The following is a 15,916-nucleotide window of genomic DNA, read 5'->3' on the forward strand; positions in this document are numbered from 1 at the left end:
TCGCGGCATTAGGAAGGTTGAGAACCACTGCTCCAGCAGCTCTGTAAGGTATTGAGTCTTGCAGCTGGAGGTAGTGGAGGCTGTTGGTTGCCTGGAGAGTATGGCACACTTACAATTAGAGGATAGAAACCTCTGGCTTGGAATCTCCAAACTGAAGCAGGTAAATTCTTCATGCTTTGGGCCGCATTCACTCTTAAGATCTCAAAGCCCATTTTAATTTTTTTTTCCAGCCCAGGGTGGTTGTTGCCCTTTCCCTTTTTGTTTTCCTAGAGACACTTACTTCTATAACTTTCAACGGAAAATCCCTGTATTTCCGCGGAACCTCGGGGGCTAGGAGTGCTCTGTTTCTGGGCTCCTGGGAGGCCTGCGGCCACAGGAAGAAACTGAGGTGCATTTCTGCACAGGTTTTATCAAGCCAGGGCTTGGTTGAAGGCTTCTTCCCACCTCCGTCCCAATTACATCAAACCACACACACAGATGGAGGTTCAGACACATCCTGACAGAAAACCGCCCGCAGGATCTGAGGAACCCCGAACCTACAGCCAAGGGCGTGTCGGGGCGGGGCGGGGCAGGCCGGCCGCGGCACCGCCACCTGCCTTTCGCGATCACACCCTTCCCCGGGGGCCGAGGTGGCAGGAGAACCCTGGCGCCCTCCGCCGGGGGTTCTGGCGCGGGCGGGCGGGGCGGGCGGGTCGACTTCCCGGCGCCAGGGGGCGGGGCCTCCCTGCTGGGCTGTGTGAGTGACGGCGCCGGGCCCCGCCCCTCGGGAAGGAGGGCGGGGCTCGGGGCGCGCGCGAGCGGGGCGGGAGCAGGCCTGGGAGTCCGGGGAGTCGAGCGCAGCCATCGGAGCGCCTGGGCGGCGCGGCGCGCGAGATGGCTCCGGTCGCGGACCGTCAGGCCTACTGGGGCCCACGACCTCCACGCTCGACTGGTGCGAGGAGAACTACGCGGTGACCTGGTACATGGCCGAGTTCTGTGAGTGCGGTGCCTCCCCGTCCCCGGCCGGACGCGGGCGGGCGGGCGGGCGGGCGGGCGCGGGGCTGAGGGGGAGACGCCGTTTGAGGAAGGGTGAGGGCGGACCTGGCCGCCGGGGAGGCAGCAGGCCCGACCCCGGGGGGTGGCGTGGGAGCCCGGGCCGGGGCGGGGAACGAAAAAGCTGCGGCTGAAGAGACAGGACCGGGAGCCGGTGCGTCGCCGAGGCGTGCTAGGGTCTGGACGGGCTGCGGGGTGGGGGCAACACCTGCTCCCACGGTGGCTGCCGCCGCCGTCGGGGCCGGGGAGCGGGGAGCCGGTCTTCCCGCGCCCTCCCCTCCCCCACACGTGGGCACCCTGAGGTCTTTGCTTTCCTCGTTCTCGGTTAGGGTTAGACCTCTCGGGTCACCTCCAGCGAACGGTTTTCCAGGGCCAGGTCTTCCCCGACCCCGTCCCCCGCCGCCTGGGAAATCTTCAAGCCCAGAGAGCCTCTGCCCTCCGAGGACCGCTGTGCCGCCCTCTCCCCGCGCCAGGAGTGGGGGGCAGAGCGCCCCGTTAGCCCGCACCTTCCTGTGGCGCCAGGCTCCAGCGAGCACGGGGGGCGCGTCGCTCCCACTCGCCTCCTGTCCCACTGCCTAGGGCAGCGGTTCTCAACCTGTGGGTCGCGACCCCTTCGGCGGTCGAACGACCCTTTCACAGGGGTCGCCTAAGACCATTCTGCATATCAGATATTTACATTATGATTCATAACAGTAGCAACAGTACAGTTAGGAAGTAGCAACGAAAATAATTTTATGGTTGGGGGTCACAACATGAGGAACTGTATTTAAAGGGCCAGAAGGTTGAGAACCATTGGCCTAGGGGGTAGGGGTCATCTGGGGACACTTTCCACTGGTTGCATATTCCTTCAGCCGCTGCCCCTGACCGTGGCTGGCCTGTGTGTGTGTGTGTGTGTGTGTGCGTGTATATGTGTGACAGTGGCGTGTGTGTGTGTGTGTGTTTCCCTGGATAGTTATCCCTGCCAGGCTAGGAGAGCACCGGAAAAATCTGCCACCGGTTTTTCTGTTGTTTACTTTGGTCATGTTTTGAGAGCACAGCGTTTGATACTTCTTCAGTCACCTGCTGCCGGCTAGGTACAGGGAGTATATTTTGGCTATCACTTCCTTCTTTTCATTTGATTCCCTTTCTCAGGACATGAAGCAAAGTCTTTTTAGCTACACCTTCCCATCGTTGGGTCCTTCTCCCAGGCATGTGTGCTTGGCTTGTAGAAGAGAGGCAAGGATTTCATGCCAGCTCGTGCTACTTAATTCTGTTCCCAGTAATTGGCTAAGTTAGAGAGAGAGAGAGAGAGAGAGAGAGAGAGAGAGAGAGAGAGAGAGAGAGAGAGAAAAGAAAGAAAGAGAGGAAAGGAAAAAAGACAACTCTTGCTGCAGTTTTCAGGACTTAGTACCATTCCCTTTATACCACGATTTAGGCTGAGAATTTTCCTGAACTGCTGGCTTAAATGAATATTTTTTACTTAATAGTGAAAGAATATGGGCAAAGGGCTCAATCTGCAGTGTAAGTGCTTGGCGGTCTACATGTTGGCAAGGGAAGGGCTTTACCGATTTGTTGTTGGATAATGCTGGCCAGCCCACACCTGGTCCAGAGGAGGCCCACGAGGGAAGGGACATAAAACCGTGCTGTCTGAACTGGAAATGGAAGAGAAACTCAGGGTCTTCAGACGTTGGATGAGCTGTCATATCGCGCATTAAACTCTCCATATTTCCCTGTAATGTGGAATTAGCACCTGTGCGTGGAAGCTAACTGTGAGGGGAGAGATTTTGCTTCAACCTAAGGCAACTTTTTATCTAAAGATAGGATTTTGGAATGGGTTGCCTTGTAAGGCAGACAGCTTTCTGTCACTGAAAGTGTTTAAAACAGACATTGCTCCACTAACTCATGTGAATATTTTAGGCGGAATTAATTGTTTAGTAGAGAAAAGGGGTTGGCTTTAGTTGGCCTTTAGGTTCTTTATGGGTAAATATAGGTAATAATGACTCTCCGTTTAGAACCAAGGGTTAGAATCAAAAGAGAAAACTGACAGTTAAGTCATGTGAGCTATGAGAGAGCAAGATACTACGGTTCTGGCAGATAGCTCTGGGAAATGGGAAATGGCCTTAGTTCTTCATGTCTTCAGAAGAGGAAACTCTGAGAAGACTGCAGAGGGGGTTTTGACATAGGAATCAAGGGTTGCAAGAAGAAAATGAGTGAATGTTGGCCACCCTTTGCACATGTGCCTTGGGAGAAAAAATGATCTTGAGGAAGTTGAGGTCAAGTGGTGGGTATGTATCATATGTTGGAGTAAGAGAATTTGATATTTGAAAAATATGCTGATTAATAATGATGTTTTTAAAAGAAATGCAACTTTATCATTATTCTAATATTTACATTAATGATAGAAATATCCTATATAATAAAAGGGTAATATGCAAATTGACCCTAACAGCAGAACGACTGGGAATGACTGGTCACTATGACACACACTGACCACCAGGGGGCAGATGCTCAATGCAGGAGCTGCCCCCTGGTGGTCAGTGCGCTCCCACTGGGGGAGCTCTGCTCAGCCACAAGCCAGGCTGATGGCTGCCAGTACAGCGGTAGTGGTGGGAGCCTCTCCCGCCTCCTCAGCAGCACTAAGGATGTCCGACTGCAGTTTAGGCCTGCTCCCCGCTGGCAAGTGGATATCCCCTGAGGGTTCCCGGGCTGACAGAGGGATGTCTGACTGCTAGCTTAGGCCCAATCCCCCCGGGGAGCAGGCCTAAGCCAGCAGGTGGTCATCCCCCGAGGGGTCCCAAACTGCGAGAGGGCACAGGCTGGGCTGAGGGACCCCTCCCCCCGAGTGCATAAATATTTGTGCACCGGGCCTCTAGTTAAGGATAATAATGGTGATAATAGCTATATCTAAGTGCCTCCTATATACTACACTTTCCTAAGCACTTCATATATGTTATCTCTTTTGATCTTTGCCACAGTTCCAAAAAGAAGGTATTATTATCCTCATTTCACAGATTAAGAAATTGAAGCTCTAAGAAGTAACTTATCTAAGTTTGCAAAGTGGTGTAGAAGTAGTATTCAAGTTGAGGTCTGACTCTAGAGCTACTATGCCATATTACTTCTATCACATTCATTGTTTTGTCCCCACATGCAAGGGATGAGGACAAGCATAAAATAATATACTATCACAAGGGACAGACTGAATAACTGTTTAAGGAGCCTATCTTTCAGGATTGGGGGGTGTGTATTTTGGATAACATAAAGATGAGTTGGGGGAATTGCATGTTCAGGTATGAACACAGTTCTCAAAAGCTATCTTCATTAACATCAGCCAAGTTCAATTCAAGTTTCTTTTCTGTTTGAGCAGATTGTAAGGACCAGGGGAAAGGTAGAGGGTTTCTCTTTAGTTGTGAAATAATAAGCACCTTGATGTGCCGACAGTTATAGGTACAGGCAGTCCTCACTTTGCAATGTAGTGCGGGGCAACATAAATGACCATGCAAGTTAAAACTGGCAAAACTAATGGGAAAATTTATGATTGTTCTGTGACCTTTAAAGACGTTGTTAAACAACAAAATAAACTGACAAACAAAATAAGACTATAGACATGGAAGCATGGAACAGATTGTCGTAACAAATCTCAGAGGGAGGGAGGAAGAGAGGGTGAGAAAAGATTAATCAAAGAACTTAATATGCATATATGCATAGTCCATGGACACAGACAGTAGACAGAGGAAGGACTGGGGTGGGGTGGGAGCCAGGTGGAAGGGGGCAAAAGGGTGAAAATGGGGGACATCAGTAATACTCTCAATAAAATAAATAAAGATGTCAAATACTGTACACCTTTTTTATTGATTATAAATATATAGAGAAGTAAAAAGTAAAATTAATATTTATTTAGTATACTATAGTTTAAAATATTGAGAATTAAAATGTTTGTGTTGTTGTTTTTTTTTGTAAAAGAACTTATCAAGAGGAGTTTGAACAGTGCCTGCCCTCTTGATATTATAACTCGTGATATGGAATGAGTATGTTTTTCTTTGCCTTGGTGAATTGTTATAGTATTTTCTCTCAGAACTTTGAAAATATTATTCCAATATGTGCTGGCTTTTATTGTTGCTGATGAGAAGTCTTCCAATAGCCTAATTGTTGTTCCTTTATAGTTTATTTTGTCAAATTCACCAACAGAATTCGAAAGAAGTGACTTGGTTAATCACTGATGGTGATGTGCTTCTATTATTTACATAGTGATTTGTGGACTGAAGAGCTGGTAGCAATGTTTGTAGTACTGTATTTAATTACTCACTGTTAATATACTGTGGTAACTGAAATTTGTGCATTTTAGAACCTTGTAAAGTGAAGACTGCTTGTGCATTTCTAATCCTTAGAACATTCCTAGTAAGTAATAAGTAGGTGGTGTTATTCCCATTTTTTAGATGAGGACACCAAGTTTTAGAGAAGTTGAGTAACCTGCTCAGCATCGTACGGCTATAAATGGCAGAAATTATATTCAAATATAGGTCTGATAGCTCTTTCTACCAAGACATACAGTCTACAGGAAGTGGAATTTCAGATGGTATTGGTTTCATGGAAGAAATATTACCTAAAGGGAAATGGAAGTGAATTCTATGCTTTAATTATGGCCTTCCAGGAGAATTACCTAGTGAAAAAATTTTATGAATGTTTTGTTTATTCAGCAAGTACTTGTTGAGCACCTTTTTTTGTCACTGACTCAGAATACAAAACTATGTGAAAACTGTCTCTGTATTCAAGGTAGCTAACAAGCCAGTAGGTGTATGAACAGGTAAGTTCAAATAGGCATTTCCTATTTTCAAGGGAAATGCATTACTAAAAATATATTTGAAAGAAGAATGTCCAAGAATTGACATATTATGAAGGAGGGTTTATTTATCATAAAGCTAAAATTAAAAAAAAAATTTTTGTTAATCCTCACCCGAGGATATTTTTCCATTGATTTTTAGAGAGAGTAGAAGGGAGGGAGAGAGACAGAGAGAGAAATATCGATGTGTCAGAGACACATTGATCAGTCTGTGGGCCAACGCTCTATCCCAGTAACGGCGAACCTATGACACGCATGTCAGAGGTGACGTGAACTCATTTTTTTGGTTGATTTTTCTTTGTTAAATGGCATTTAAATATATAACATAAATATCAAAAATATAAATCTTTGTTTTACTATGGTTGCAAATATCAAAAAATTTCTATATGTGACACGGCACCAGAGTTAAGTTAGGGTTTTTCAAAATGCTGACACGCCGAGCTCAAAAGGTTCGCCATCACTGCTCTATCCACTGAGCAAAACTGGCTAGGGGTAAACTTTATTTTTTTAATTTCTAATTATGGGTTTATAGGGGTTATAAAAGCTAGGTAGGTGCTGTCCCTTCTCACAGATTTGCTGCCCCTCTTCCCATCCTATTCACAGGAATTGGGCAGAAGAAAAGTAGGGCAACCCTTACTCTTTAGAACTTTGTTATGGGATTTATTTAGATTTAGGGTAAAGGGGTCTTTCTTTCCTTGCCACTGTAGTGCCAGACAAGAGATACTTTAGCCAGTTGCCTCTGCCATACACATATGCCATTCAAGGCATTTAGCTTCTTGGAGTTCATTGCTGCCTTTCCTTTTCTTTCCTTCTTTTCAGGCCCCGTTCCACTGTCTTCTCTGTAGCCTCAAGTAAGTGAGCATAGTTCAGGCTTCTTTTGGTCCTGGGTCCCATGGGCTGGCAGAGGAGACATCCTGTCACCTTAAGGAAGGCAGTCTTTTTCCCCGAGGTTATTGACAGGCAAGCAATACTGCCTCTGACTTATAGCTCAAAAGCATCATAAGTCAACTGAAGAATGAAGGCCAAATGAAGGGCCAAATTCAGCATACAAAAGGGTTTAAATTTAACGTTTACAAGTCAAAGACTGTCAGTTTCAAGTGCAGTGATGGACGTCTGTTTGTGGTTCTTTAGAATGCAAGGAAAAGGTGCTTATTAAAAGCTTAAAGCATAAAGGCTTTACAGTGGTAGTGGTGGAAGAATTGCCATACCAGCTATTTATTGATTTATTGTGGAAAAATATACACAGAATTTACCATCTTAACCATTTTTAAGTCTTAAAAATGGTTAAGTACATTCACATTGTTGTGCAGCCAGCCTCTAGAACTCTTTTTATCTTGCAGAACTGAAACTCTACATCCGTTAAACAACTCCCCATTCCCTTATCGCCCTCAGACTCTGGCAACCACTCTTCAACTTTCTGTCTCTGACTATCTAGGGTACCTCATATAATGGAATTATACAGTATTTGTCTTTTTGTGACTGGCTTATTTCACTTAGCATAATGTTCTTGTGGTTCATTCATGTTGTAGCATATGCTAGGATTTCCTTCTTTTTAAAATTTATACATACAATTTTCCATTGTATGTATATATGTATGTATATACACACACATACCACATTTTGCTTATCCATCCCTCTGTTGGTGGATACATGGGTTGCTTCTATCTCTTGGCTATTGTGAATAGGGCTGCCATGATAGGGGTGTACAGATATCGCTATGAGACCCCAAATTGAAATTACTGGATCATATGGTAACATAGCAGCTATTTAACCTTTTCATTAGAAAGAAGCCTTTTACTACTTTCTTTCTTAGAACACATGAATTTATTATTCTTATATAAATTGTAATTTATTATTTTTATATACATTATAATTATTAATATATTTTAATTAATTAAATATATTCATTTTAATTAATCAAAGGCATGTGTAATTGTCAGAGGAGATCTAGTTACAGTTATCACCCTATATTGATCTATATGAGATGCAGTCACTGATTACTTTAATGTATTGATATAATTGATATAAATCCAAAGCAGAACCACATAATATCTTCATTGCATTCTTATTGTGGATAAACATGACTTTGGAAATATTGAAAATAGCCAATGGAAATAATTATAGCCAACATTGGGGGGTACTTAATGTGTAAAACTCTATGTGTGTATTATCTCTTAAGAACCTTTATAATCCTTAAAACAGCCCTTTTAAGTTAAATTTTGTTAGTAGTCCTATTTTGTAGATGTGGAAATTTAGGGCACAGAGGGGTTAAATAATTTGTGCAGTTTTCCACTTAGCAAGAGGCAAAGTGAGGATTTGAATTCACACAATCTGACTCTGGAGTGCATTCTCTTTTGTCTCTCTGTTTTACTTTTCACATTAGTGTTGTTAGGTATAATTTACTTAGGATAAAATGCATCCTTTTTAAGTGTATAGCTGGAAAAGTTTTGACAGGTGTATACATCTGTGCAATCATCCCAGTAAAGATGTAGACTGTTTCTATCACCCTGAAAAAGTTACCTAGCAGAGCAGTCATTTGTGAACATATGGTATACTGCTTGATCTCTGAGGTAGGTACTAATTCTAATTTTGCTGTTGAAGACATTGAAATTTAGGAAGGTTAAGGAACTTCCCCTAGGTTACACACTATTAAGTGGCAGAGCGTGAGTGACCCAGGCCATTTGATCCCAAAGTTATGCTCTTGACTACCATACTACCTTCTCTTCCTCCATTACCACTTTTTCAGAACCTAGTGGGTGCAGGGGCCTCAGGTTGGGATAGTGGTTTAATCTCATTTTACTTATAAGGAGAAAGACCTTGAGAATTGAAATGATTTGCTCAAGAACCAAAAGAGCTTCCAATGAACTATTTTTTTTTTTTTTATGGTGAAGATCTCTAACATATATAGAATGCTTTGCAGCAGTGGTTCTCAGACTTTACTGTGCTTGTGATTTATCTAGAGATCTTGTTAAAAGGTGCATTCTGATTCAGTAGGTCTGGAATGTGGCTTTAGATTCTGCATTTCTTAAAAGCTATCAGGTGATTCCAGTGCTGCTGGTCTGGAGACTATACTTGGAGAAGCAAGGCTTTACAGTTCAAAAAGCACTTTTAACTCTTTTTTCTTGTAAGGTGTAGATATTATCCCTGTTTGCAGGTAAGGAAACCAAATTCAAAAGGATAATGACTTGTTCAGACTCACAGGGATGGTACTAGAACCTAGGCTTCTAACTTTGAAAACCAAGTTAGGTGTTCATTCCCTACCTCACACCCAGCAACAGGCTGAAAACACTGCATGTGAAGGAAGGCTTGAAAATGATTATCCTGGGTAATGAGCAAAATTAGAACTTAAAATTGAACTACTTTTAAAAAATTATTCATTGATTTGAGAGAGAGAGAGAGAGAGAGAAAGAAATCGATTTGTTGTTCCACTTATTTATGCGTTCATTGGTTGATTCTTATATGTGCCCAGGGATAGAACCCACGACAGTGGTGTATTGGGAAAACATTATAACCAACTGAGCTACACTGCCAGGATAAACTAACTACTTTTTCATTTCAGAAAGTTTTCACTTATCTTTTAGACTGAAGTCTATAGTTTACTAGTTAGAGTTTAGTAATACTTGAAGGCTAAGTACATTTTGAAGTCTATTCGTGACTTAGCATTTACCCAGGTCATCCAAGATATTAACTAGAAAGAATGTCATTTGGTACCACATATTGGAAGAAATTATTGACTTTTAAAAAATAGAACAGTAATTAACGGGTGGGTAAATAAGGAAACAAATACCTCATGGTAATTTGGGAAACTTTACTGAGCTGGAATACATAGAATAATAAACATTTATGAAAGTCTTACCCAGTGCATTATTATTTGAGGTTAAACTTATAAGTTGTTCCTTCAATTTTGGGTTCTACCCTTGTCTTTTTATCAACTGTTTCCCAGTCAGTGGAAAAAACCTCACCTGGAGACTTAGTACAAACGAGCATTTTAAAAGAAGTAAAGTTATTGAAGAAACATACTAGGACCCTGAAAAATGGTCCCCAAAGGAGACAGCAAAAGTAGTTTATGATGACAAGGAAGTCCTACATCTTTTACTGTGGGGAAAGTACATGGTATAATTAATGCCTTGGAGTCAGAATCAAGGATTCTATCTGAACTTTATTCCATTGAATCTTGTGACTTTGGGCAAATCACTTAATCATTCTTTGTATCAGTTTATTTACTCAAAAATTAGAATAATGATATTTGGTAGGGTCATGAGAACTAAATGGCATGATATATGTGAAAGCACATGGTGCAGTGCCTAACAAATACTAGGTGCTCAATAAATATTAGTTAATTTAGAATCAAAATAAGTTTTTAAAAAATAAATCATGCTGTGTTATAGTTGTGGCCTCCTTATCTTCTTGGAGTGCGGGAAACGAGTTAAGTCGGCTCGCGTGAATTGCGCGTACTCCGCGGGAGCCGTCTTAAAACTCGGTTCATATAGATTTGCGGTGGAGTGCGGGAAACGTGTAAACTCGGGGCGATTGTAACTGCGTATTACCAAATATTTGTTTGTAATCCACCCTTTTGGTGGATGGAACAAAACCAAAAGACAGAGCCATCTTATATTTTGGCGGGAAATTCACCCGCACTCCAAGTGTTAATGTGTGAAGTTGGGTAGGCTGTAGTATCTAGTCATTTAATCAAATACTAATCTAGGTGTTTTGTGAAGGTGTTTTGTAAATGGTTAAGATCTACAATCAGTTGATTTTAAATAAAGATTACTCTAAAAAATGTGGCTGGACTTCATTCAGTCAGTTGGAAGGCCTTAAGACCAAACACTGAGCTTCAGAGTGGGTAGGGTGGGGAGATTAAACCTTCATTTGGGGACGTCTCTTACTTGACTCCTCACCTTAGTAGATCTTCCTTTCCTTCTCCTTTCTTCCTTCTCTTTCATATGTTTGAATATATTGTGAATATACCAGCATTTTTAGGTGTTTTCAGTGGGAAGGTCATTTGGAGTGTCTAGTGTGCCACATAACCTTCACCTAATTGCTTTTGCACTGTTCCCTTTGTCATTTGTAGCTACCTACATTCTCTCAATCAATGGATACCTCTTTAAATCTTGACTGATAACTCATTACAGAATTAGGTTCTTCTTCTGTTTTCCTTTGAAGACTTTCTATTGACTGAGGGATAAAGGCCAAATTCTAAAAATGGCATGAAAATCCCTTTTTAAAAAAATGAATATTTTCACACATAAACCAAAGTTGGAAGAATTTTGCAATCAATATCTGTTTACTTACTACCTGGATTCTACCATTAACATTTTACTATATCTGTTTTATCACTTTTCTATCCATTTATCTATTCCTCTCTCCATCTAGCACTTCACTTTATTTATTTTTATACATTTTATTTTGTTGATTTTTTAAAATATATTTTATTGATTTTTTACAGAGAGGAAGGGAGAGAGATAGAGAGTTAGAAACATCGATGAGAGAGAAACATCAATCAGCCACCTCCTGCACATCTCCTACTGGGGATGTGCCTGCAACCAAGGTACATGCCCTTTACTGGAATCGAACCTGGGACCTTTCAGTCCACAGGCCGACGCTCTATCCACTGAGCCAAACCGGCTTTGGCTATTTTTATACATTTTAAAGTAAATCTCAGACATTTGTATACTTTCCTCTAAGTACTGCAGCATATCACTAAAGTTCAATTATTTGTTTTTCCCATTTGATGTAAAATTTATATTTTATGTAATAGACAAAGCTTAAGTGTATATTTGCTGAATTCTGAGAAATGCATACATCTGTAACCAAAATCCCTATCAAGATATGGAACTTCACCATCAAAAAGGAAAGTTCCTCATGCCCCCTCCCTGTTAATCCCCATCTCCACTTTCCCCCTTGTCCCCAGGGGCAAAGATGTTCTGATTTTTTCCCACCATCATAGGTTAGATTTGCCTGTTCTAGAACTGCATGTAAGTGGAGTCATATAGTATTAACTATTCGGTGTAAGTCTTCTTTCCTCAGCATAATGTTTTTGAGATTCATCTATGTCATTGCATGTATTAGTGATTCCTTTTTATTGCTGAATAGTGTTCCATTGTATGAATATAGCACAGTTTGTTTATTTTGCTGTTGATGGATACCTGGCTGTTTTCAGGTTTTGGCAATTATAAATAATGCTGTTGTGAACATTTGTTTTCATTTTTCATAGGGTAAGTACCTAGGATTGGAATAAGGGGGGCACAGAATAGAAAACTGCCAGATCTTTTCCCAGAGTGGTTGTACTATTTTACATTCACAGCATTTGAGCCACATTCTGGCCAACATTTGGTGTCAGTCTTTTTAATTTTCTCCTTTCTGGTGGATGTGTAGTTGTAGCTCATTATGTATCCAATTTATTCTAAACTCTTCAGTCTTTCTTCCTTCTTTTCATTGTACTCCCTAACTTCACTACTTATACTGGATTCCTGCCAATACAGGTTATTTATGTAAATACTTATATAAGTATTAACGAGTATAGTATTAACTGTATACTACTAGTAATAAATTGTATTTTAAAGCCATGCAGTTTTGGGGTGGTGTTATTCAGCAAAAGATAACTGAACCAGTGTCTGAAGTTGAGTTTTGAGCAATTTTGATTTCCTGTGATTTAATCTCAAGAATATACCAAATTACACCATACATTATTATTCTTAGAAGATAAGACTTTAAACATAATAATAAGGTTATGTTTCTCCTATGTGAATATTTCAAAGAATTTTATGAGCATAATTTCACTTATCCCTATTATGTCCTCATGAGACTCAATGAAAATAAGTACTTCAAGGTTGAAATATTTCAGTTGCAGAGCTAGAAAAATCTTTGACTCATTATAGGTGTGTACTCTTGCTCTTAAAGTTCTTTAACTTTTCAGAGCAAGGCGCTTTTAACAGCTAGTGGATAGACTGGATAGAGCCAGAAAACAAAACAGAACTCCAAAATTATGCATGTCAAAATCTAGGTACCACTCTTAAGAACTGTTTTTATGGCTGACATTCACTTATTTATTCATTCACACAAAATGATAGAGATTCTAGATAAGATAGTGTTCCCAAAATGAAATATTACCTTCCAGGTAGCAGTTATACCTCCACCCTCACTGTTTTTTCTCTCTCTTTTTTATTTTTATTTAAAAATATATTTTATTGATTTTTTTTTTTTTTTACAGAGAGGAAGGGAGAGGGATAGAGAGTTAGAAACATCGATGAGAGAGAAACATCGATTGGCTGCCCCCTGCACACCCCCCACTGGGGATGTGCCTGCAACCAAGGTACATGCCCTTGACCGGAATCAAACCTGGGACCCTTCAGTCCGCAGGCCGACGCTCTATCCACTGAGCCAAACCGGCCATGGCTCTCTCTCTTTTTTAAAGCAGACAAGAGGGCATGTCTACTTCGTTGTCTGATCCCTTTGATCACTGGAGTAGATTCAATTAGTCTTGCTAATCAGATGTATGTTCTTTGTTCTTTCACTACTCTAGAAATGTCAGACCTGAAGCCTGGCAATTGAAGAGAATTATGACCTTGATAAAGAAAGACTATTCTTTGGTTAAGAGCAGTCATTAAATAAACATTTAGTCCCCTGTGTACCCTTCCCTGATCCCATCTTTTTCCTTTTTCTACAGAGATAACTACTATCCTTAATTTAGTGTTTATCATTTCCTAGATTTTTACCACTTATGCATTCTTTTTAAAAATATATTTATTAATTTTTAGAGAGAGAGAGTGTAACATCTATTTGTTGTTCTACTTATTTATGCATTCATTGGTTGATTCTTGTATGTGCCCTGACCAGGGATTGAATTCACCACCTTGGCATACTGGGGACAACACTAATCAACTGAGCTACCTGGCCAGGGCCACCACTTATGCATTCTTAAAAATATACTGTTTAGATTTGCTTGTTTTATATTTTAAGTAAAATTGTTCCTTATATATCATTTTCTGCAGCTTGCTTTTTCACTCAAATTGTGGTCCTTAATATCATGCATGTTCCTGAGAATTGTCTATGTTGTTTGGTATGGATATTTATTTTTATGTTGTTTAGAATTCCACTTGTAGGAATATATTGATTTAGCCATTCTTCAATCATTGGATGTATTATTTCCAGGTTTTTGCTATAACAGATAATGCTATGAACATTCTTGTACATCTTGTGGTACACACATATGTTTAAGAATTTCAGTACATACTTAGGAGTATGATTGTTAGATTATAGGTCATGCCCATATTCAACTTTTTTTACTAGATCAGAGGTAGCTTTTTGGACTCATGACCTTTTTACACATTTAAAAAGTATTGAGGATCCTGAAGAACTCTATGATTAAATATGTTGGTATTTACTGTATTAGAAGTTAAAATTAAAAACATTTTAAATCTTTACTAATCCATTTAAGATTCCTGTTTGTAAGAAAAGAGATTTATCCATGCTGTTGTGTCAGCAGTTTGTTCCTTTTAATTGTTGTGTAGTATTTCATTGTATGAATATTATCATAGATTGTTTATCCATTTTCCTATTGATGGACATCTGGGCTGTTTTCAGTTTTGACTACTATGAATATAATAAAAGCCTAATATGTGAAGTGTCCAGTCATCTGGTCAGCCATTCAACCAATCAAAGCGTAATATGGTAATGATATGCTAAGACTGCTTAACCGCTCGCTATGACGTGCACTGACCACCAGGGGACAGACAGTCGACTGGTCAACCAGTCACTGTGGCATGCACTGATCACCAGGGGGCAGACAGTCAACCAGTTGACCATTCGCTATGACGTGCACTGACCACCAGGGGGAAGATGCTCCGACCGGTAAGTGAGCTTGCTGCTGGGTCCCCGATCACTGAGCAAGATGGGCAGGACACGCCCTGGAGCTATCCTGCGGTCCCTATCCGGCTGGCCAACCTCTGGCGTCCTTCCCTGGCCCCGATCATGCATCAGTGGGGTCCCTTGGCTTGGCCTGTGCCCTCTTGCAATCTGGGACCCCTCAGGGGATGTCAGAGAGCCAGTTTCGGCCCCATTCCGCAGGCCAGGCCAAGGGACCCCACTAGTGCTTGATGAGTGGACCTCTAGTTATGAATAAAGCTGCTATGAACATTCTTATGCAAGTCTTTTTGTAAACATATGTTTTCATCTTTCTTAGGTAAATTCCTAGGAGTGGAATTGCCAGGTCATAGGGTTAGTTTATATTTAGTTTTATAAGGGACTGCAAGACTTTCCCAAAGTGATGTACCATTTTTCATTCTCATCATGGAAGCTTTGGGTATTCCACATCCTCAGCAACATTTGGTATTGTCATTCTTTTTAATTTTATTCATTCTGGACTCATTGTAGTTTTAATTGGCATTTGCCTAGAGACTAAAGATGTTGAGCACATTTTCATATGCTTGTTGGCCATTTGAATGTCTTTTTTTGGTGATGTGTTTTTTCAATTCTTTGCCCATTTAAAAAAAATGGTTGTTTTGCCCGGGCCATTGTGGGTCAGTGGTTGAGCGTCAACCAATGAACCAGAAGGTCACGGATTGATTCCTGATAAGGGCACAAGCCTGGGTTTTGGCCTCTATCCCCAGTACGGAGTGTGCAGGAGGCTGCCGATCAATGATTCTGTCTCATCATTGATGTTTCTCTCTCTCTGTCTCCTTTCCTCTCTGAAATAAATTTTAAAAATTTTGTTTTAATGTTTTTTTATTACTTAGTTGTAGGGGCTCCTTAAATATTCTGGACATAAGTCCTTTTTTTAGATGGATGTTTTGTGACTGTTTTCTTCATGTCTGTGGTTTTCCAGTTCATTTTCTTATAGGTGTCTTTTAATGAGGAGACATTCTAAATTTTGATGGAGTCTAATTTGTCAGCTTTTTCTTTTATGGAAATTGGCTTCCTTATCCTGTCTAAAAACCTGTCTATTCTCACGTTCTGAAGATATTCTTCCATGTTCTCTTCTCTTTCTCTCTCTCTTTCTTCCTCTCTCTCTCTCTCTCTCAAATCAATAAAAACATATCCTTAGGTGAGGATTAAAATCTATTGGGTTTT

General features: G+C 40.9%; 1 protein-coding gene across 1 annotated transcript in view; it reads left to right on the top strand.

Annotated features, from left to right (window-relative positions):
- Positions 1-830: 830 nt before the first annotated feature.
- ACER3 (alkaline ceramidase 3) overlaps positions 831-15,916 on the top strand; it is an 85,963-nt gene continuing 70,877 nt past the window's right edge. Inside the window, 2 exon segments of the mRNA XM_006109640.3 lie at positions 831-910; positions 913-975. Coding sequence (XP_006109702.1) covers positions 874-910; positions 913-975 — 100 coding nt within the window. The 5' untranslated portion in view covers positions 831-873.

Source organism: Myotis lucifugus, unplaced genomic scaffold, assembly GCF_000147115.1.
Source record: "Myotis lucifugus unplaced genomic scaffold, Myoluc2.0 scaffold_86, whole genome shotgun sequence".
Taxonomy (NCBI): domain Eukaryota; kingdom Metazoa; phylum Chordata; class Mammalia; order Chiroptera; family Vespertilionidae; genus Myotis; species Myotis lucifugus.